The 25,197-nt window shown below is 34.8% G+C and overlaps 1 protein-coding gene across 2 annotated transcripts in view; it reads left to right on the top strand.

Annotated features, from left to right (window-relative positions):
- Positions 1 to 25,197, top strand: part of LOC129231239 (uncharacterized) — a 165,599-nt gene that overhangs the window by 128,412 nt on the left and 11,990 nt on the right. For both annotated transcript variants that reach the window (XM_054865511.1, XM_054865512.1), the window contains exon 4: positions 6,033 to 6,138. In XM_054865511.1, the coding sequence (XP_054721486.1) occupies positions 6,033 to 6,138 (106 nt within the window). The remainder of the gene's footprint in view (positions 1 to 6,032; positions 6,139 to 25,197) is intronic.

The raw sequence follows: 25,197 nt of genomic DNA, 5'->3' as shown, positions 1-25,197 counted from the left end.
AATGCACGGGTGGTTGTGGGCTTGTTGACATAGACCTTTCAATTCAAATAACCCCATAAGAAGAAGTTTAAAAATGTTAAATCACACGATCTAGGGTGCCAATTCTGATCACCGAAATGAGAGAGTACGCGACTAGGAAATGCCTTATGCAGTAATTGAAATGTTTCACTCTCTCTCTCTAGCTGTATGGTACAATAACACCCCATTTTTACTAACCCTAAACTCTCAACTATCAAATTGTTCTTTTTTCATGGCTGCCAACAATTTATGGAAAAAATGGTGGCAAATTCAAATCTTGCGTTAATTTTGGGACACCCTTTATAACCTTAAATTTAAAAAAGAAACAAACGAAATGACTCTAGTACAAGGAAGAGAGAGCAGTGCTTGTGTCGAATGAGGGAATATCCTTGGTTTTTGGGGTAGGGAGCCGAGAGCATGGGACGACCGAATCTTCTCCACACAATGCTTTTAAAGGGCAGACACACTCTACATGCTGCACTTTTTATGACAGCACTATGCGCCTCCTGTTTAGGAAGCCGAATGCGAAAGAAATGAGTCTTGGAAAAGATTTTACTCAAATCACTCACTTTTTCTCACCAAATTATCATTTTCTCTAACTTCAAAAAACTAAAGAAGTCGATTCATTTCTGTAAAGAAACTTAGTCTCCCGCTAAGTAGGCAGAAAGCAACAACTAAAAAATATACGTTGATGCAAAAAAAAAAAGAATAACGATTGAGAATACAAATTTTAAGCACAAATTAACGCCTGAGTATTTTGATAACTTTCTTTTTGATACGGTTCTCCCTCGTTACCCAAAGGGTGGCTTTTTTAAATGAAACATGAACATTTCTTTCTTAATGCATTTTTACTTTCAACAATTAACAAAAGAATTCTTGTAGACGAGTTGAAACATATAAGCGATATTATCTATTACTTCCCAAAACCTCTAGTAAGGGGTTATAAATTTCTCATTTTTGAATACAGTTCTCAAACATTTGTCAGGTAACAGATTAAGCTAGAATTCCTCTGCTTTAAATAAATGTAGTTTAAACCGCATCTTAAGAAGCATGTGTTTTCATAGTGCTTCATGTAATTGTATAACATAAAATCATTTAACACATTCGTATTTTCACCAGGAAATGCTCCTTTTAAATCCTCTTCTCTTCCTATTCCAGCATAATTTATAGATTTTTGGGATGCTTTATCTAAAAGTATGTTTGAAGAAAGTACCAACTTCGAATGTAACAGTTATATCAGCTCTGTTTTGGGATTTCGTAATTGTTATTTTTTTTTTAATTTCTGAAAATAAGAGCCGTCACGTAAATTATTTTAAACGAGCTGATGTGTGCATCACATGACATCCTTTTACTCCAATTTATTGTCATTTCCCCATTATTGGCAATTTTAATGTGATTCCATTGTTTACTCTCTAAATATCACCAACAGTGGCTAAACTAAAACCAAATTTAAAAAAAAAAAAAATACTCCAAATTTGTCACCAAGTTGGCGACAAAACTTGGCGACCAAAAGACTGGCGATATATTGCCAAGTGTCCGATAAATTATAACACAACTTGAGTTTACATCGAAATTAACAATGATTTCCCCCCAAAAAGGGGCAAAATACCCCCTTAGGAACATCCGAATGCAACCAAAATTAAAGGTGCACAACTAGACCCCACTAGGAGTCCACGTACTATATTTCAACTTTCTAGGGCACACCGTTTTTGAGTAATGCGAGATAAATACGCACATACATACGTACATACGGACGTCACGAGAAAATTCGTTCTAATTAACTCGGGGGTCGTCAAAATGGATATTTCTGGTGTCTCTACGTTCCTAGGCATATATCCACGTGTGGTCGGGTCGAAAAAAAAAACTCAACATTCATTCGGGGGTGAGAAAAATTAAAATTAAGGACGATTTTTGAGTGAAATTTTTGCGCGAATACAATAGTTCCTTTTTTGTAAAAGGAAGTAAAAAAAATAATAAAAAACCCTTTCCAAGCCGTATAATACACTTGACTATTGCTAGCATCCGTGAGCATCAAAAGCCGATTATTTCATTTGCTCGGCGTTTGCAAAGTTGTTACAACGATGCTTCACGAAAAAAAAAAATGATCCAACAATGCTTGATTTTAACAACCCTCATTCCTCATATTGGCAATCGATTTTGAAGTTACTTCGTCCGAAGAAGAATGCCAACAGTTGTAAGGAGGACCACCTCTAAATGATTGGCATGTTCACAACAATATTTTATGCCTTTTCCCAATTTCTCTGGCTATATTGGCTGTCTGACCTGGAGAATTTTACCTTTCTCGACGACCTTGATTTTTATTTTTAATGCTCAAATAGGAAGTTTCAGCTGCTTAAGTCAACGCGCAGCTATTACATTAAATGCTATCTTGCCATTTTAACTATCTTTCATATGCTATGCACAAAAAAAAAAGAACAAAGTCACAAATAGTTACGAGTATTGCATACTCGTCACGTTACTAAATACCTTTTTTACTTCCTTTTACAAAAAAGGAAGTATTGTATTCGCGAAAAAATTTTCACTCAAAAATCGCCCTTAATTTCCATTTTGCTCACCCCCAAATGAATGTTGAGTTTTTTTTTTCGATTCGACCACATGCGGAAAAGTGCCTAAGAATGTATAGACACGCGAAATATCCATTTTGACCATCACCGAGGTAATTACAACGACTTTTCTCGTGACGTCTGTATGTATGTGCGTATGTGTGTATGTGCGTATGTGCGTATGTGCGTATGTATCTCGCATAACTCAAAAATGGTATGTCCTAGAAAGTTGAAATTTGGTACATAGACTCGCAGTGGGGTCTAGTTGTGCACCTCCTATTTTGGTTGCATTCGGGTGTTTCTAAAGAGGTCTTTTGCACCTTTTTGGGGGGAAATCATTGTTAATTTCGATGCAAACTCAAGTGGTGTTATAATTTGGCGGTCACTTGGCGATATATCGCCAGTATTTTGGTTGCCAAGTTTTGTCGCCAACTTGGCGAAAAATTTGGCGATTTTTTTTTTTTTTTTTTTAAATCTGCTTTCAATGTGGCCATTGCTAGTGATGTTTAAAGAGTTAGAGAGAGAATCCCATTAAAATTGCAATAATAGGGAAATAGCATTAAATTGGTGTAAAAGGAAGTCATGTGATGCACACATCAGCTCGTTATTGGAAAAGAAAAGATCTTATGGACAGAAGATAACTGACCGGATGAGTTTTCTAAAAACAGAGTTTCTTTTATCGAATGCCTCTTTTCTGAATGTTTCTTTTATGAAATTAAAATCCAAATTAATCTCAATAAATCTTTACATGATTAAAAAAATCATCCACATTTACAAAGTCCAAATATTTTTCCCCCATGTTCAATTTTAGGGCAAACATTGAAATCCGTACATTGTGTTGAGATGACACCAAAAATCAAAATATCTCAACTATCTCTTCTAAATGTGGAAAAATTGTTTTTTTTTTTTCCTTTCCTGAAATAGTATTGATATGAATGTCAAATGTATGAATGTCAAAAGTAGAAAGCCTCTTTTAAAAGCTGTTTGTCATTATCAAATTGAAAACATTGATTCTCGCTCAGATCATCATTTGTGTAATTTAAACGCGCAACTAGTATTCTTTTAACGTTTTGGGCGGACCATCGTTTTCAAGACCTTTATTTTTCAATCCTTTTGCGGAGGCTGCTTTCTTGTCGAATATTTTCAATTCAAGTAGTAAAGCACCAGGCTGAATGTTTTCATTCTAGCCTTGGGAGGATGTCGATTTCAGTGTTTTTCACACCCCTCCTTTCGGCTACAAAAAGCTGCTTCTTAATGAATGCCCTGTTCTTCCTTTTCATTTTCTATTTTACCCAACTTGAAAACAATGAGAAGAGAAAGAATGAGGTTAAGTGTTGTTTATGGGAACTCGGCGAGTTAATAAAAGGAGGCAAAAGGAAGTGAAACCAAATCTAGCCTAGAAAGTGGTGGTAAATCGTAAGTTTTGTAACGCTGCTGTATTGTTTGCGCATTGAAGGCCACTCATCGGATAGGATTGGGAGATCTTCACCAGATCGTGCCGTTTAAAACCCTCACTCGCGTTCTTCTTTGGATTCGATTACAGCTGAACACATGGGAAGTCAAAGAAGGTTTCGACCTTTTAAATTCACTTTTTAGTCTGGCCGATCTTGGAGATGATTTGTGTTTTCGAGAGGTTTTTATTGGCCAGCATTGTGAAGTTGTCACGCGCATGAGGCTCATAATGGGCGTTGTTTACGGGCGTATTAGTGGGCTCTTCACGATCTTTGTGTTTCAACTTTATTACTTGCATGACAGAACCATCAAATGAATCTTTTCTCTCCAAAGCTTCTCCGGAACTATAAACAACGGATGCTATTCGTTTCCAGAAAAGGGTATCGCTGCGACAAATGGGTTTTTATAGTTAAGTTTCCACTTCCTGACTTAGTTTCACAATCATTTTCAGTATCTAGCATTTCCTTAATATACATTGACGTCTAAGGCTCTGCAATGGCATATGAAAGGATTCATGTCTAGGAGACGTCAGTCTGCTATGGCACTCAAAATGAATGACATCTCAAAAATATCAGAGTCTGCAATGGCACATGAAATGAATGACATCTCCCAGACGTCGCTGTGCTTCAAGGGCTCTCGAAAGCGCGGTTGTTTTCGAGGTGTCATTCATTTCAAGTAAGTGCCACAGTAAACTGACATCTTCTAGACTTAAATTATTTTATGTGGATTCAGGGCATGATTACTGGTGTTAAAACAAAAATGAATACTGATTTTTAAAAAATGAATATCTATGAGTGTTTTTTGTAGACGCATATTGATTTTATTACTATCAGTAGTAAGGACAGTATCTAGTGAAGAACATCAATTACTATCAGTACTTTACTATAGTTACTAAATACCCTCCATTGGCAGATTAATCTGCAAGTGGAGTGTAGTCAGTAACTAAAGAGAGGGATTTAAAACAAATAATTTATTTCAATGTTTGCTATTGAAACTTGCCAGATCACTTCAGCTATATGGCAGGCTAAACAAAATTTTGATTAAAAAAAAAGGTAATTCTTATTCAGATATTCAGATTACTCTCTAAAAGCATTTTATAACGATTAATTTCAACCACATAAAAGCTCTGGACCTCGATATCGGCAGATCAGTATCTGCTCGTATTTAAGTTTGGAATTCCGCTTGAATTGTAGCCTGTGCATTCGTTTCTTAGGGCGTTGGGACAGAAAAAAAAGACTAAAAGCTAATATTCAAATACTTTTTGTGTTAATATTTGTCATTTGCATGTAGATACTGTGAAAAATAGTATTTCAATTCTAATTGAATTCCTGTGGTATCTCCCTTTTGTGCCATGTACTACCCGCACAATCAAAAAAATGAGTCGATTAAGCATTTTATATTAATAAAGTTGATGGTGTTAATCATGCGTTTTTATTGTGGCAATATGGCAAATGCGTGCATTAAGTTGGTTTTGAAGTGAAACTGGTTTTGGATAACAGTTTTCGATCTGATTGAGAGGTTTTTGTTCTGGATCGCTTTGTGGTGTGATAGCTGACACAGAAGTATCAAATTTTAAATAGAAAAAACGCTTTTTTCAAAACTCATGGATGAAGCTGGTTTTGGTTCTAAACACCTCGAATATTTTTCGAAAATGAAGTGAAGAAAAAAAAACCCTATAGTTACTTCTTTTATGCTGCCGAGGGGAATAACTGCAAATTTTTCCTTTTTAATTTTTTTATGCATTTTTTTTCTTCTATTTTATAGCTTTATTGTACAAGTTTGTTTATTTGGTTTCCGTTGGAGAAAAAAAAAACGCGAAAATAACGTCTAATTCCAACATTTTCCTATTGTTAGTTATGAAATTCAAAACTTGTTTCTTCAAATATCTCCAAAACTCATTTCTGTAGATGCTGCCGATTACCTGCCCAAGGCTACATAAATGTGTAAAAATGTTGTGAATGCACATGTTATTCTAATGTACAGCATTTTTCATTTCAGACACCAGCAGTAGTGCTGATGAGCATTCTCCGCTTTCTCTAGACAGAATTCCAAGAACCAGTTCGTCAGCATATCTTTCCCTGCAAAGGATAAAGCAAGCGTCATTGTAAGTAAAATTTTTAATCTGTTTCATATTCGTTCATTCTACTTGCATTCTTTCCCAAATCAGTGCATATACCGTTGTTCTTTTTCTTGCTTTTTATACCCTTTTGTATAACTTCTGCAGAGAAAAAATATAGTTACAGTTAAAAATTAGTTTCAGTATAGTGGTTTAATAATTTGAAACTAATTTTCATAATTCACAGCAGACACTAATTTAAATAAAAATTTGCGGATAATTAAAGCAATAGCAATATTGAAGAATAAAAAAGAAGCACACATTTTATTTTTTATAAATAATAAAATAACTAGGAGTAACCAAAAAAAACGGCTTGCAAGTTTCGAACTCGCGCCACGGGAGTAACGAGACTTGGGCGTTTATTCCAAGCTCGTCAGCTTGCGAGATCGAGATTCTCGCTCACGTAATCGGTTGAGACGTAGAAATGTCGCAAAGTAGCATTCTAATCTACTCGAACTTATCTTGCGGCTAGATTCGATTAGATTAGAATGCTACTTTGCGACTTTTCCACGTCACACCCGATCACGTGAGCGAGAATCTCGATCTCGCAAGCTGACGAGCTTGGAATGACCGCCCTGAGCGCTTCTGCATTTGTGATTTAACACGTGAGACAGTGAGAAGCAAAAGGATATAGGTAGACTTTTTAAAGGTTCGAGTAAAGCGCGTGTAAAACTCATATCCTAGGTAGGCTTTCATTGAATTTTTTTTCTAAAGCATATTGTATAGCCGCACCCACCAGAGCTGCTAATAACATCACTTGCCCTAAAACAGAGGAGATGTTCTTCTATCATTTGTAATAATTATCTCCAAATTTTTAATTTTGGCACTTACATCCTTTTTCAAATGGATTTAAGTGGACGATTTATCGTTATGAGAAAAATGCGTTTGAAGTCATAGTTAACGCTTTCGTTAATTTTTGTTTCTAAATCATGCTCTATACCATGCAGTACTTTTCAGGGCTACCAGTACAGCCCTAAAACGGAGATGTCCACCTATTGCTTGTACTGATTATCTTCAGAATTTCAGTTTCATCACTTACATTTCTTTTTTTCTCACTGCCTTATATATAAAAGTACTACGTGGTGAGTTTAGAGTACGTATATCTCCGCTATTCTTTGGCATTGAACGAAAATATTTCTTAGGGGATATTTCGGGGAATCTACACACATGGAATACTATCACTTCACTCAGTTTTATCCGAACCTAAGGTCGTGCGAGGAAGCCCTTTAAAGTTAAAAATTTTAACTTGAGGAATTTTAATGTGAATCATTTGCTTAAAGAAAATAGGTAGACGTATTAAAAATAAATATATAAATACTTCGTACATTGATGGCGTCTGGACCCTTATAAACAAAGAAGAAAAATGAAAAGTTAAGAATGTAATTTCGTTTAACGGTAATACACAATTTATGGTCTTCAGAAGAGTAACAATCATTCGATCAAAAAAAGAAAAAAAAAAAGGATGATCGTGCTGTCAATTTGGAGAAGCACAATGATTTATGTTTCATTACTCCTTTATAAAGTTTTGTACCTTGTTTCTCTTTGCTTGGGGTGAAAAGGAACAACTTATAATCATCTTTATCTGTCTTGAAATACAAGGGAATTATTAGGAAATAAATTAGAAACGTATTCAAAAACTTCTGAAGAATTTCAGTGTATAAAAATAATAGTGAAAAATGATGCAAAATTTTAATATATATTTTTTCAACTGAATTTCCTTCCTTTCGGAAGTTTTGCGCTGACGTTTTGGTACAATCCTTTTTCTTAGTATTGTAATTTTGTTCATTTAATGACGTTTATATAATGATATGGAAAACGCGGGCGATATGCGCTAAATGATTACAAAATAATAATTAAAAAATGCGACTGAGAAGATTCGGAAGGACTCAAAATAAAAAGGTGCCGCTACTCAAACCCGATTCCGTTTCCATTTGAAAACTTTAATCAAAATCTTAAACATTTGTTACATGAGCCGTCGAGAACAGAAACAGTGTAAGTCAACTGTTTTATAATTTGTATTTTTATCATCAGAAATTCATTATAACCTCATTCAACTTTATGCAGAATTAATGCAAGTCTAGGTTCAACCATTTGCTGATATAGACAATAATAATAAAATGGAACAGCGGTAGTGTTTTGAGCAAAAATAAAGTGCTGCTAGACTGTTAAAAAATACTGCTAAACCATTTAATGGCTCAAATCTTGTTCTTTTCATTTCACACCACTTCTGCTCTCAACGGCTGATATATCACATTCATTTGAGGTTTACTATAATTTCAGATTACGTGGTCTTAAGTGGCTAGTATTCATAAAATATTTTGTTCCAGTTTATACTGGAATGACCTCAAATAACTAAAAAAGAAAGGAAAATGAAGACTTACTATTTATGCACAAAGAGCAGATTTTATCGCTACTCACTTATTTTTGTTTAATTCTTTATTTTATTGAGGGTGTTATGCTTAAAGTTTGGGATTCAATTGATAGTATCGAAGGGTAAAACATATATGTGAGGAATGCATTTCCAATTCAAATGAGCAGACAGGCACCCGGAAATAAATGATTTGGAATAGTCAGGCACAAAAGGTTTTTCGTCATTCATTTGATTGGCATTTTCGATAAGGTAAGGTCATATTTCTCTGGAAAAAAGCTTCAAGCAATCCCACTGAGGCCACAGTTGGGGTCCCAGGTCAATGGATAATTGCCCTCGTTGATTTTCCTAGTTACGTCTGTGTCCCGCAGCGAACTAAATGATGCCCCACTGAGACACATTGATGGGAAAAAGGGTGGACATCATTCAACTCGTCACACTCAAACTCAGACATGGACGCTTTGTCAATATTGGGAAGATAAAAATGTAGATAGCAAAATCCTTTCTTTTTCGTTAATGTTTCAACAAGATATACGTAAATGTTTGTCATTATCGGGGAGATAAAAATGTAGGTCGCAGAAACATTCATGTTTTTAATTTTTCGTTAACGTTTCAGTACAGTACTCATTGATAATTGTCAATATTTGAAGGATAAAATTGTTGATCACAGCAAATGTTTTAACAAAATGTGATCTCCAAACTAAAAATGTTGAAGACAAAATGAAGTATATGCTGACGACTTAGCACAGATTGCACTTTATATTATAGACTCTATATGAAATGGTTAGTTTTATCCGGTGGTTGGAAGTTGGAAGTAGCGCGTTACAAGTAGCTACATTTTTTAGTATTTTGTAGTGTAGCGCACTATGTTTTTTTTAAGGAGCGTAGTGAGTAGTTCGATATAAAAAAAAAAAATAGTAATTTTGTAGCGATTTCTGGAAACTACTTATAAAAAAAAAGAATCAGGTTCAAACCAATTTGATTATCTCATATTTTACACAAGTACATCAACGGATGCAATGAGAAACAAGACTCATAACAATACGAGTTGACCTCAGGCATATAATTTTGACGTCATACGTTCTATCAGTTTGACGCCATTAGTTTGTTTGCCATCGTAATTTTCATATTTTGTAAGTATTTATATTGAATAGTGCCGAGCTTTACTTAAAAAGAAAAGTATATGAATAAGTTATAACTGCCAATTTAGTAACTCTCTTGTTTTTTTCTGGCTGCCGAGAATGTCCCGTAGATGAGCGTTTTATACACTGGTGTGCAAAAATTAAGGACGAAGTCGAAAAATTAGCATATCAGCTGAACGAAGAGGCAGAGCGGACAGAAAGACCAGTCAGGAGATTAAGTAAGGTGATGTACGGTAGCACATGCGCAGATATGCAGGCAGACGTAATGGGGGAGTGTCTGAGTAGTATGAAGCATGTTGTCGGTGTAAGATCAGTATTTCTGGCAAAGAGATTGCACGCCGTATAGCAGTTAAAATCACACCGAGTTGCTGCCTCAGCGAGAAATGGCGAATACTCAATCTGTTAGACGACACCCTCATTCTCAGCATGGGCAGACGCTGTGAAACCTGCCTAGCAGTCGGGGGAGATCATATCCCCTACTAAAGACTGGATGTTTCTTGCTGGACACCCATCACAGGGATGTTTCGGCCTTTAGTCGCATTGCGCTCTATGCTACTTTTTCAATAAAGCTTCTTTTTATCCCTCTGATTTCTCTTTTAGTAAGTGTTGCTTACATTACCCATGTCCTTACGTATTGGGGATCTTACGGTATTAAATGTATTGATTTGGAAAGCTTTTGTACAAAGTTATATTGAAAAAACCGTCTCGTCCTTAATTTTTGCACACCAGTGTATTTCAAAGAGATTACTGTTCCAATACGGTAAAAGCACTAATTTTTCGCGAAAATGGAGATATCGGTGATTTCACGAGTTAGAAATTTTGTGAATTTAATATGAACAGACGAAAGTTGAAAAACAGAAATATTTCGCGAGGCCTAAATTTTCGTAATTACGGCGGACACACGAAACTAACGAAAATTAAAGTCTCGCTAAAATAAGTGCTTTTACAATATTCACCAAATAAAGAAAGTTACTGTAAATGATATAGAAGAGGATGGTATTGAACGGTTTGGGGTCAAAATGTCGCCGGGACAGAATGTCGCCTGTCTAAAATGTCACCGGTCTAAAATGTCACCGGTCTAAAACGTCACTGGTCCAAAATGTCGCCGGTCCAAAATGTCGCCTGTCTAAAATGTCACCGGTCTAAAACGTCACTGGTCCAAAATGTCGTCGGTTCAAAATGTCGCCGGTTCAAAAGGATGTACCCGGTTCAAAATTGGCTCATTCAATTGCTACGAAAATTGTAAATGTACAAAAATGCTGTTTATTATGAATGGTAGCTGCTTTTAATGAATGTCTCCGTTAGTGGACTAAATGAGTTTCTTGATAAATTCTAAAAAAGTCTCCCGTTTTGATTCGTAACTATCGCCTGTTTTTTAGCAAATAAATAGTATGCAAAAAAATTCACGTTTCCTTTTTTACGTTCCCTTATTTCTTGTGACTCGCTATCTACCAGTTGTAAAACGTTCTGGAAGCGTTCAATTCTGACGTGCGCTGAATTCTTTTGAACCTTCCTTGAAGGATAATGTGTGTGTGGTGTGTGTGTGACGAATTTTTTGCAGCCGCTCTACCTCAAATCCTGTTGTAAGAATTCGAACGAAATTTGGTACCACATATAATTTAAGGCTAAGTGGTTTTTTGCGTTAAGTCTTTCAAGATAGTGGAGAAACTGAACGTTTTCATCGACATGCGTGATTGACATTTCTCAAGAAATAATGAACGGGATCAAATAAAATGTTTGAAAGCTGCAGAGTGGCAAATGCCGGGGCCAAAAACACCAGGGAGTGGAGCAATCGAAAGTTTTTTTGTTTTTCATTTCTGTTTCATTATTTTTCACTATTATGTCTCAAGAAGTAGTACAAAGATTCAGACAAAATTTGGTCTACAGGTATATCTTAAAGAGCAAGCTGCTTATTTATTTTTGCCTTTAATCACCCCAAAAGCAAGGCGCACAGAATACTTTTTCTCGTTTTATAGGACTGCTATATCTCAAGAAGTAATGCAAGAATTCATACAAAAATTTGGTATGAAAGTGAAACTAAACGTAAACATCATTTATTATTTCTTGAGATATGGTAGTCATTTATACTAAGAAATGTTCAACTGTTCCATCCTCTAGATGGAATTTGGGACGAAAACCAATAAGCCCTAAATTACAGACGGATTTCAAATTTCGTTCAAATTTATGCAACAGGTTTTGAGGTAGAGTAGAAACAAAAAAAAAAAAAAAAATGGTCATGCATACACCCGCACATACATTTTCCTTTAAAAAAAAAGTCGAATTATCCAGCGCACGTCAGAAGTATAATTCCTCTAATTTAAAAAAAAAATCACGGGTCCAAAACTTTATGTATATAAGAATTTGGAAAAAGTAAAAATACATCTATTTTTTAAATTATACTTTCCATTACATCAGGAAGCTTCATAAAAAGCAAATTTCAAAACTAGCTAAAAAAAAAGGCTCTTTTATTTAATTCTTCTTCTCCTTCCTTTTTGTTTTGACCACTCCAAAATTGCTGTTTGATATCAATTAGCCGCGTCGTTTGCCACAGATCTATTCGTTTTACAATTGGTAGGTAGTGAGTCACGTGAAATAAGGTAATGTAAATAAGGAAACGCTTGTTTTTCTGTATACCATTTATTTTATGGAATATGGTTAACGCCTACGAATTAAGACATCAGTAGACAATGTTTGTAATTTTTCAAGCAACTCGTTTTGAAAGGCAATTAACATTCTTTCGCAACTTTTATGCCAAAAAGCATCATCGTACATTTAAATTTTTCTTCACGGTTGAATGAGCTAATTTTAGACCGCCGATATTTTGGGCCGGAGACGCTTTTGGCCCGGCGACATTTTGGGCCAGTGACATTCTGGCCCGGTGACATTTTGGACTAACGACATTTTGGACCGGCCACGACGCTTTTGGATCGGTGCCATTTTAGATCGGCGACATTTTGGGCCGACGACATTTTGGGCCGACGACATTTTGGACCGGCGATATTTTGGGTCGGCGACATTTTGGGCCGGCAACATTTTGTCCCGGCAACATTTTGTCCCGCGCCATTTTGGCCGCGACATTTTGGGCGCATACCGTATTGAACTGCCCAGTCAGGCATACAATAAATACAAGTATTACAGTATTATATAAGGGGATTATTACGGACATTTTTGAAATAAGAAACAAATAGATCATTCTTAGTAATGTTCCATGTTTAGATGAGCTAATTTATCAAACTAAACTTTTTTTTTAATCTCAATCTTACGGTCTTTGTGTATTAGGGTGTCCCCAAAAAATCAAAAGTTGGTTCTTCAAGTCCAAAAGTAGACTTAAAAAACCAAAAGTAGTTTTTCAAGGCAACCCTCTTATATTTCTTCCTTTTAAGTCAAAACAATTGTAAAAAAAAAAAAAAAAAAAAAAAAAACATATAATTTGAACAACGGCAACCAGTGCCGACTTCCGTTTGAAAGTGCGAACCAGCACTTGTAATGTTAGGCCAAATGAAAAAAAAAACTTTTTTTAGAAACTCAAAATTTCTGTTGATAAAACGTTACCCCTACACCCCACATGCAACACAAGAAACATTTAATAAAATTTTAAAAACATTTAGGTATTCCACACTTGGCCTAAAATTTATAACTTTCTTCAAAAAAATTGATTTTTTATACATATTTTTAAAAATTATTGGAAAATTTTGCGAAATTATCAAGTTGAAAAATATAAACAGTGAAGTAGGTAATTAGTGTTAAATAGAAATTTTTGCTATCCTGCAAAATTTAAGTCTCCCACATAGTGCTCAAAGATATGGATTTTTTTCAAGATAAGTTTTTATTTTAATTTTAAATATATTATTTTTTAATATTCAAATGTTGATCTGAAAATGTGTTCGCCAATCATTTTTGAACTCGATAGTTTATTTAAGTTTATACCTAATTTTTTAAAAGATAAATTGAAAAACAAAATCAATTTTTGGAAGAAATTTATAAATTTTAGGTCAAGTGTGGAATTAACGAAAATTTCAAGTTTCTAAAAAAAGCTGCTTTTTCGATTTGGCCTAGCATACAAGCTCTGGTTTACACTTTCAAACTCAAGTTGGCGCGGATTGCTTTTGTTCAAATTATATGAACCTTTTTTTCACAATTGTTTTGACATAAGAGGAAAAATATAAGAGGGTATGCGTCTTGAAAAATCGACTTTCATTTTTTGTGGGAGATCCTCTAGTATGTATGCTCTTTATTTACTCATTTTTTGAAACGTAGCGAAGTAGCGACTACATTTCAACAGTCGTTTGTAGTTGCTACATTTAAAAAAAGTAGCTGTAGTTGTAGGTAACTACATTTGTAACAAAGCAGTTATAGTAGTAGTTCACTACAAAAAAAAATAGTTTTTCCAACCACTGGTTTCAGCTCAAAGTTTTGCTGTGTAGCATGATATTTACACAGAATGCCCTATCTTAAGATTTTCTTGTATTTTCAAATCGATCAATTAAGAAACAATGTGAGTTCGTTCCAGAAAATGTGTCGTAAATTCTTTTATGAAACGTTTCCGAACATTATGTTTTAGTACAACACTTTGTTTATTAGTGCCCGAAGGGTCGTGGGTTCAATCCCAGCTGGATTGAAGATCCTGCGTGTTCGGTAATGGTGACTGGGGCACCTTTAAATATGTCGTGGTCAGTAAGTCCTCCAAGTGAGTCACTACCTCTGGGGGTGCCGGACCTGTTATTGCTCGGTTTCTGGCCTGGGTCAAAAAATCAGAGCTGTTTTCAGGCCCCATCCAACCGGTTAAACCATAAATAGTGTAGTGTGAAATGTGTTTACAAGGGGTATTCTGAAAAAGAGAAGCTTCTTTCCTAGAATTTTTAAACGAAAGTGATATAATGATAGTTTGGGAAAAAAACTCCAAAAGTACCGCAGTGTAGTAAGTTACCGCCCTAAAGCCAGGACTAAGGCAGAAATACTTAAAATACACCGCCAGCTCAGTTATTTCATCCGAGGACTGCAGTTTCGTGCTTTTTAGCACTCATCAGCCCGGAATAGGAATCACATGAGCTGGAGGCGATAAATCTCTTAAGGGAGCCAAGAGAGCCAAAGAAACTGGTAGCTAATGCAGAATTAGCAAACTAGATGAGCGACCGCAACAATGGCGCGGTTCAACTCAAAGATTGATGGCAAAGCTAAGGTATTTTGTAGTAAGTTACCGCCCTAAAGCCAGGGCTAAGGGCAGAAATACTTAAAATACACCGCCAGCTCAATTATTCCATCCGAGGACTGCAGTTTCGTGCTTTTTAGCAGTTTGTTTGACTCTCTTGGCTCCCTTCAGAGATTTTTCGCCTCCAGCTCATGTGATTTCTATTCCGGGCTGATGAGTGCTAAAAAGCACGAAACTGCAGTCCTAGGATGGAATAACTGAGCTGGCGGTGTATTTTCAGAATTCCAAAAGTGTTTTTACTTTTATTTGTTACATTTTCATGAGTTTTGATGGAAGATCAAAACTTTAAATGAGCGCTTCCTTTCATGAACAAGGTAGTAAAGAGTGAAAACAATAATAGCTTAGGAAAAGAAAGCATTTCAGTGAAAGGAAATTGCGTAGTCATAACTCAACGGTAGCAGCAACAAAAATTTTGTAAGTAGCGAATGCAAACAAGTTGTACACGTGCCCTTTCAAGACAATTCAAGCGTGGAAATTTCATCGCTTTCTGTAACTAAAAGTAAAGAGGTTCACTTTTTCAACTCTATTAACGAAGAACTTTTTTCTCCTGTCATGTTTTTTTGCAAGAGCCTAAATTTCACCGAGAAAATTTTTGTTCAGTTTCACTGCTTTAACAAGTGTAATTATTTGTGTATTTGGAAAATTGTGAACTGGAAGACTACCTTTTTTTCTCCTATTACAATAATTCGATTTTATTACTTAAAAAAGTGTAACGTATCGAAAATAAAAACACTGGCCTAATACTTAATACACTAATACTTAATGTTTTAATCTTGCTGTCGTTGCAGTTTCAATGAATTGCTTCTGTTCTGTTTCTAATCAACTCTAATGCCCTTATTTTCAAATCGCCAACAAACGTTTTATTCATTGAACTTTTTTTTCCAATACTGGGTTTCAGTTAATATTGTAATCTTAATATAGCAAAACTATTTTTTTTCCTGTCGAAGATTAATATTAATTTACCCTACCGAGAATCGTCAAAATAATAAATGTTATTTAATAGGAAAAAGACTTTATTTAAATAATTTATGTTATTTAAATATCTGTATTTGATTCACAAGTTAAAATTTTGAAGGATCGATGTGTTTCCAAGTATCTTCTAAAATATAAGTTTCATCTTTTTCTAAGGAAGTACTGTATTATCAGCCCGAGTTCAACTTCGCGTATTCTCAGGTCGCTAATAAAATATTTCTACGTGATGGAAACTTAGCACTAGTAACTTGAATCTTATTTGAAACAAGAACGATGACTAACTTCCGTGGCATAATTTCAAAATAAAATAACATTCAAATAAACTACACTTCTGCAGCACCAAAGTGATGACTTAATTTCTATTATTTGCTCGCTAAGTGTCTATCCAAACCCACTGGAGTGCATTCACGGAATAAAATGAAGAGAGTTATTGATCAGGAAGCGATAGTGAAAAGTATTGAAGTTTGAAAGTTACTTTGAAATGCAAAGAAAAAAAAAAAAAACAGGTTTATCATAAAATAAAAAGGCTAATAAATTTATTACATTTTTTTCATTTTCATTTATTCATGAGAGCCCGTGGAAATCGCAAGATACGCAGCAAGAGGGTGAAGGTATCGGTTTTACGAATTGCAACATATTTTCGAGAGTGACCCGTACAGGGAGGTCCGGTGGGAGGTCTTTGTTGACCTCCCAAAAATTTTCCTTACTCTGCAACTTTAGTCTGTCGATTCGGCAACTGTTTTGTACATGATTACAAATCTTGATTGCCTGAATTCCCTTTTCATTAGACGTACTTTTTTATGCATATCCTTATTTTTTTCTTTCGGCAAATTGAGAATTTCCGCTCTCCCAAAAATTTATGTTCGGGGTGCACATGAACCCATACGCACATTTTTGATCATGTTCATTTGAGAGTCTACTGAAGACATTTTTCAATTTGTTGATTGTGAACTTGTCATTCGAGTTGAGACTAAAATTATATTACTCTCTTAATTCCGAAGAAGTTTCGATTCAGTCGAGAAAAGATTTCTGGCAAATTGAGCAGTGTTTACTAAACTTCAAACATATGAGTGGTGATTTGGGCCGGGTTAGGCGGGGCGAGACATGCTGGATACTCGTGACGTCGGCTGACCCAGCGACATCCTGGATGAAGGGCCAAAGGTCAGGGTGCCCCCAAGTCCTCAAGGCGTTGGTCTCATAGTGTTCCTTCTACACGATTTTTCTGCTTACGGTGGCGCAGGTGGCAGCACTACGAATACTGGCGTACCATGACGTCACGTAGCGTTACTTAAAATTTCCTGTCTGTGTCGTGAACAAGGAATTTCTAACTAATGGAGATGTCATGAAAATTGAGTGTCATGGTCCGTTAGCCGCTCATGCGAGTTTTTCAGCAAACTGTCCACTTCTTGAAGTCACTAATTGTGTCTTAAAACCCTGGCCGCAAAATATGCTTGTTTGTTTTTTCTTGCTGTTAAGAGATGATGCTTTTTTTTTTCTGGAGTTGCAGTCAAGTGCAAATTTTTTATTTTTTACTTTGACTTAAGTTAATGCAAATTTTTCGCCATTGCATAGTTTCGACTAGAACAATTGATTACCTCGACAGAATGAAGATTTTCAATTTGTTTTCAACTCAAAATTGCTTAGTTAAGTTCAATACTAAATGTATAAGTTGTTGTTTGATTTAAGATGAATGGGAAATTCATAATTTATGAACACTTTTTATCATGTTACCTAAATGTAATTTTTGCTTTAAATAAGCTGAACATTTTGTGGAAATCGGTATTTTAATTTGTCGCAATTCACCTTTTCAGTAGCTTTGTCAATAGTTTTGTGAGAATGTCAAAACACTTGTTTGTGCGTGTGTGTGTTTGTGTTTATGAATATCTAATACTCTAAATATTTCATTCAGCATGTCAAGTTTAAAATAAAGATTAACTTAAAATTTCAGCTGAATCAAAAAAGATTTAGGAAGAATCCTATTTTGATGAAGACGTTTTCAATTTACAATTGGTGGATAACAGCATTATTAATGTCTTTCCTGGACATTACGAAAGAATCGTGAATTCCGGATACGTTCAACATGAACAGTTAATCGTCTAATTCGGATGTGGTTGTCATTTGACTGCAATTTAAAGCATGATTGATTTGGAAAGGAATAGATACCTCCCATGTAACCGTAGAAAAAGACATCAAACTACCTTCGGAATGGCTAAATTATTTGCCCCCTACGAGCCATAATGCTCTAATGAGAAACCTCCCTTTTTATGCGGAATTATAATGCATCTCTCTTCAAGTTCTGTAGCACGTTCGTATGATCAGTGCTTCAGGTTCAAACGGAAAACGATAGATTCCGAATCCTTTACCCCAAAATCGGTCCAACTCCGAAGCTTTGCCTTTTCAAATCCATTGGGTAAGCGATGAGGATATTTTAATCTGTACCGTTATTTATCCGCTCGACTTAATAGACATGATGTTTACAAAGTAATGCACTGATTAATAAAATTCATTAAAAAAAACTTTATGTTTAAACATAATTCTTTTCCGCCGAGGAAGTATACTGTTTCAAACAAAAGAAGAATTTTCCTTATAGGTACAGGCAGGGGCGTGCACAGAAATTTTGGAGCCTATCACAAATCCCCCCCTCTCCATATTGTTTACCCCTATATTTCACCCTTAGTTATAAAAATATTGGGCCCCCTTTAGGCTCGGGCCTGGGCCAACAGGTGTCCCTCCCCCTTTAGGCTCGGGCCTGGGCCAACAGGTGTCCCTCCCCCTTCCCTGTGCACGCCCCTGGGTACAGGTGTCTTCGTATTTATGGAATATTGTACAAAGGAAAAACCAATCCGACGAGTTCAAAACCTCCTCCTTTTTTTTGAAGCTTGCTAATTAATAGAACTCTAATTTCAAATTGAACTGGCGGCATCGTGAAATAGTAAATCTAGAATATTGGTCAAACTTAAGCAAGTATTAGATTCGTGAAAATTTTCGAGTTCTGAACTTGTGTGCGACTCATCTTTTTTTGGATATGCGACTTAAACTTCCAGGAGAGCCCCTCTATTGTAACGCCCGAAAAACCCCTCTTTGTCATTAAGAGTCATCTTAAACTGAATTTCCAGAACTGTAATTTCGAAAAATTTATGAGGAGAGCTCCTGAACCTTCCCTCTTCTTAACACAGTCAAAGACAATCTGCTATTTCCTTTTTGGAGTTTCAATTTCGAAAAATTGCCGGGAGAATGCCACCGAACTTCTCCTTCCACTAATATTACCGAAGAGCAATCAAAATTGCGTTTCTAAAGCAACAGGTTCGAACATTTAAGTGGAGTGTCCCTCTTCCTTCCCCTACTTTCGTCAAATTCATTAAAGATCGTCTTAAATTTGGTTTTCAGGGCTTCAATCTCGAAAAAAATTTCTGGGGAGTGCTTCCGAAAACTTCTTTCCCTAATGTCACGAAGGGCGGCTACAATTGCGATTTTAGAGCTTCAATTTCAGAAAACTGCCGGTCCCCTAACCCTAGATAGCCTGAAATCGCAATTTTAAGACTTCAATCTCGAAAATTTTCCTAAGCTCTCCCAAATCTCTTCTCTATCTAACATTATCACAGATAATGATAGTTTAAAGCTATGTTTTTAGAACTACTATTTTGAAAGTATTTCGGGTGGGAGTCCTCCAATGAAAAGTGTTACCTTTAACCTCAGTTGAAAGCGAGAAAATTTTGGAGGGGAATTTGCGCAATTGAGCTTGAGAGGGGGGGGGGAATGGGTACCCCTGACTTGTATTAGCGTCTTATTTTTTAGCATTTTATCTTACGATTAAAATTTGAACGTTAAAAAAATAACAATAAGGCTGATTTACTCAAAACCGACGCAATCCAAATTATTAAAAAAAAAGTTATTAAATAAAAACAAAAAACCCGACTGCGTAAATACCAAAAAAAGAAAAAGAAAAATGTATAAGCCCAGTAATTTAGAATGTTATTAAGTACTACTGAATAACTACACCGTTGAAATAGTTTTATAACCGTACACAGCTAAGACAAATCATAAATTCAAAAGCAGAATAGAAGGATCAACAATCGGGGCTCATTCAAATTTTACGGGGTTCCTTGAATCAGAAAGGAATAAGCCCCGACTGTTGATTCTTCTATTCTGCTTTTGAATTTATGAATTGTCTTATCTGTGTACGGTTATAAAACTATTTCAACGGTGTAGTTATTCAGTAGTACTTAATACATTCTAAACTACTGGACTTATACATTTTCCTTTTTGTTTTTTACGCAGTCGGGTTTTTTGTTTTTATTTAATTTTTTTTCTCTGCTGTAACATTTTAAAAAATGGATTGATCTGGTTTTGATACTAAACACTTCAAATATTTTATTTCGAATATCATTGTTGTAACTACATTTTCGGTTGGTGCAATATTAGGCTGGAGATCATAATTATACAGTAAATTATTGCTTGGAAGGCATTACAATTTGAGAATTAAATTATTTTCTGCTCGCTTAAGAAATAAAATAAGAAACATAAAAATCAACAGGGTGCTGTGTGCTACAAGAGATTCATTTAAACCTGGCGTATTCCGCTTATCTCCAGTTTTTACTCTCAGCGTGACCTTATCTTCACTTTTCAAATCAACTAAAAAAGCACCAACCCATGCTTATTCAATTTTTCAGCACAAAAGTGTACTGCGCTTATCGGTTGGTCGTGCCAAACTGATTTTCAAGCTGAATGGGTTACTACTAGCATTACACTGTTCTTCGAGCCTTTCGGCTACTGCTTTCATTCCTTGATAAATTGTTTAAAACTTTAGATTCCCAATTCGCATTTTTAGCCAGTAGCGGAGATCGTGTCCTAGAAATTGTTTTGGAGAAATTGATTTCGAAAATCATTACTCTTCCCGAAGCATTTATTAAAATGACGTATCTGCGATTGTGCATCAGTAAGCGAAAGCTTGAATTTCGTGACGTTTGATTGCGTTATCCTGATTGGGTGTCGATACCGGGGACCGTATAACCGCTTAGAAACGAAGGAAAACATTTAAGACGTAATTTAAAATTTAAGTTTAAAAAAATCTATATTTCAGTTTGAGTTTTTCCAAAAATTTCAATTTCTCTAGCAGCCATTTCAACGTTTACTTCTTTCATGCTGTATTAAAGTAAAATTACGTTTTAACACTTAAGTTGTTCGTACTTCTCACTTAGCAAATCAGATTAATGAATCCATTAATGACTGCACTCAAACTATTTTTTTTTTACGGTATAGGAAAATTTGAGTCACGTTGGGATAGAATTGATCTACAAAACAAGTTAGTTATCTACAAAACAAGTGCGAGGTAGTATCTTCAAGTGACAAAAGTAATTTGAACTATTAGTTTAATACAAGAAAGTTTGCGTTGTTGACAGACTAGGAAGGATAATGATTATACGTTTTGAATAATTTTGTGTGCGTAAAATAAGAACATATGTAAATAAATCTTTCAAAGTGCTCGCATGTGTATTTGAAAATCAGATTACAAAAGGTTTGAAGCGATTCAAAGTAGCTGCCGTGTCTTGAATTCGTTTGAAGAAGCAATTCCTAGTTACATCGTAAGGTTTGCAATTATTTTCTACGTGAGATTTTTAAACACAGTCCCTATCCTCCGCATTAAATAAAAAAAATTGTTGTTTAATTTTGTATTGAAAACCTTTTTTATAGCTACTCGTGAAGTTTTGGGCAACTTTTTTTATGCGGTCCCTATCCAACGTACAAAAACATGTATTAGTGTACTTTTTAAATGAGTATGAAATACATTTTGCCAATATTTGATATGACTTCATTTAAAACTTTCAAGTGAAACTAAACACAGAGTAAGATGCGTTTTTACTTTTTTTTTTCAAATCTAACAATGCTTTTTCTTAAAAGAGTTGCATGTTTCACTATAATGAATTCTAAAAACCGAAAATATGAGCGGTTCAAAGTGTTTTTCTGAGTAAACTGCAGTGCACGACTAATAATATTAAACATTTTGTTTCTGCGCGGTACGTAATTTGTCGCGCTGCACAACAAATCGATATTTTTATATTATAAGATTTAAACTCCAACGGTTTCAAAACATAAACTATTTTAGAACATTTCCATATTAAATAATGCTATACATTAAAAAATAACCAATGTAGTTATTACTAATTAATGAGTAAATTAATTGTAAAATATAATTACTTAACCCATATAACTGTTATTCCAGGAATGCCAAATTAGTAACATTAAAAAGAAATGTTTTGTCGCGGATGAGGGATAAGTAATACTGTATTACGAGTATAAAACTTTAAAAAAATTGTATAACCTTACTCCATAAAATTGGTAGCAGCTTAGTTACCCCCACTGCTCTGGAGTAACTTATCTGATATAGGTGGTGTAACATTACACATCGCTTGTGGAAGGTTACACCATGGTAGTGTAACTATAGCGTAACGTCTCACTCATTTATGCGTCATGTTACACTAGAATTGCATGCATGCTTACAGAGTAATTGCATGAAAGTTTACACACTAGCAAAAATGAAGCTTTCATCTGACTTTATTGAACGATTTATCAAGTTCATGCTTTTTAAAGACCAATATACACCCATTATTTATTTACTTTCATATACAAACAAGACATTTCTATTGCACTAAGAGATGAAATGATGTAAGTGGTGCCCGAACCCTTAACGCGAAACTCAGACAAGTTGTAGAGCAAGAGCTTTTACCGCTCGGCTACCGAGGACTGGTTTCGTTTCGCTAATAAGAAGCTACCTTCTCTGTGCCGATTCTGATTTTTATGCATGCACTGATATTATACTGAACTCATGGTGCAAGGTTTCTACAACAATGAGTTTTTAAAACACTGATGCTACATACTTCAGAATTCGTGTTCTATTACACCCATTAGTAGTGGTAACCTTACACATTTTTTTACATTGTAGCGGTAAATGCTAATGGGTTAAGTATTAACTGCTACAGAAGTAAAATAATGTGAATACTCTCCAAAAGGACTCCTAAATGTTTTTTTTTCTTTTATTCTTGTTCATTGTATGTTTATCACGCTTTTCATCATACGTGTTTTTTATATGCATAACGATGAATAATTGTCACTTAAATTGAATGTTGATTTTTTATGTTTAAAGTGATATTTCTACCTTCAAATATTTCCCATTTTACTGTCGTTCAGGTTAACTGATTTTGAAAATGGCTAAACTCATTAATTTTATTCTAGATACCTTTTAATATTTTTAATGCCCATGTAAATATAGCAATATAACATAATTTCAAAAATATTCAAGACAAGAAAAATGACAGTAAGTTCAAAAATGCTTATGTGATCTGTTTGAGTGTTTTTTTTTTTTTTTTTTCATAAGTCTCTCTTCTTTTATGTTATAAAAGGTAAGTACAAGTCACTTATGTTTTGCAACACGGCCTTATCAACTTACAAAACGACAAAGCCTAATCCTACTGAATATCGTTCTAGTTCATTTGCTTTTGAACCGCAGATGACAATATTAACCTTCAGCTCTTGAAAATTTGCTGCTGGTGAAACATGCAAACTGTTATACTAAATACTACTTACAAATATGGAGCTACAATTATGCTTTAAAATGTCATCCCACTGTTACATGTAACTATTAATATACGTTAGACTTTTGAATTAAATTTGAGGTCCCGAGTAATTAATTTTTTTTTTTACTTCGGGACTTTAAGAATTTTTGCGTTGTATATGAGTACAAATCACCGAAGCAATTATTTTTTTAAAGCATTATTTTAAAAAATATCAGCGTATAGCATGGAATTTCGGTTACTAAACTCATCCACGAATCATGCATACATTTATGAGCACATTCAGAATCATGTGTCTTTTTAAAGGGAGGTGAAATGGATAAGAAAGTGAAAATTTCACTGTAGGATTAGGCGTTTACCAAAAGCTTTTACTCCAAATAAATATTCGAGGCCTCTGATAAAAAAAAATAAGTGATTTGTACTCATCTTTTATGTTTTAAAACTTTAAAATGTATCAGGTCCATGACAGCACTACTCAAAATTAAGATTAATATGAACTTTAAAAAAATTGCTGCTAAAGGATGAAATAGTTTACTTTTAACCCCTATAATTCCGATTTTTTGGTTTCGCTTCTGGAATACATCCTCATTTGATGGTTCTTCTCTTTAACGAATATGTATTTTCATTTATATTACAGAAACTGCTAAAAGAAATTGTTCGACAGTTGAGAAGAATTTCGCTTAAAACAAGATTTTTTTTTTCAAATCAAGAAAACAAGAGATAACCATAAATGATAATTGCGACAACTGATCCCATAATAATGCGACTGCAAACATCATCATTCGCCCGTTAATTTTCCCTGCTCTTCAGAAAAACTATTCGCTTCGGTATTGCATTGTACTTTCAGTAATTGAAAGTTCCAATGGCTATGAAAGTAGTGATAGTTATCTAGCACAACGATTCTCAACCTTTTTAGTTGTGCGACCCACCAGTTTCATAAAAAAACACCATTGAGGACCACTAACTGCTATATATTTCTTGAAAATCCAGAATTTACTTTTTTTTTGGGGGGGGGGAGGAAGTATCTCATCATAACTGTCCTGAAGTGAAAAATAAAGCTGCATGGGATTTTTGACAGTTTTTCCTCTACGAGAGAATTATCTGGATTGAAATTGGATAGTTTTAGTTTCAAATAACTCGCAACATTCAATGCATTTCCACATTATTTAAAAAAAAAAAACTGCAATGAAAAGTCTCATTCAAATAGGTAGGTTGTCGAAAAGCCCCTCAAGTGTCTCAATAGTAGAGCTGAGATACTCAGATCTCAATCAACTCCATGATCTCAATTCACTGTTTAGTCATGCCAGTTCAACAAAGTAGGAGCATTTTTAACTTGAAGCTTGAAGCTAATACAAGTTTCTTTGGCAATTTTCTTTCAAAGAGTTTCTGACTCTTTAGGTTTCATCTCTTCAATAATAGGAGAGAGTTCCTAAGAAATACGAGAAATCTTAACATTAAAGTTCCTTATTGGCTATGAGCCAGGGAGATATCTTGAGTGACAGTGCATCAAATAAGTGAATTTTCGCAAAAAATGGAAATTAAGATCATAAGATTTATTTTGATGGTCCAGATCCTCGACCAGTGCCTACGGCTCAGTAACACGCTGTTCGCGTCCGACCCATGGGTTGGGTACCGCTGATCTAGCATGATTTTTTTCTTTTTCAATATATTGAGAAAATAGACATGGCATAAGTAGAAGTACTTAAAATGAAGTTATCATCTGAACTTTGAACGCAAAGGTGCGTGCAATTTTCAAAATCATTATTATTTTGCTATAGGTTTCATTCA

This window comes from Uloborus diversus, chromosome 10 (genome assembly GCF_026930045.1).
Source record: "Uloborus diversus isolate 005 chromosome 10, Udiv.v.3.1, whole genome shotgun sequence".
Lineage (NCBI taxonomy): Eukaryota > Metazoa > Arthropoda > Arachnida > Araneae > Uloboridae > Uloborus > Uloborus diversus.
The sequence above is the reverse complement of the archived record's forward strand: the minus strand, read 5'-3'. Positions and strand labels throughout refer to the sequence as shown.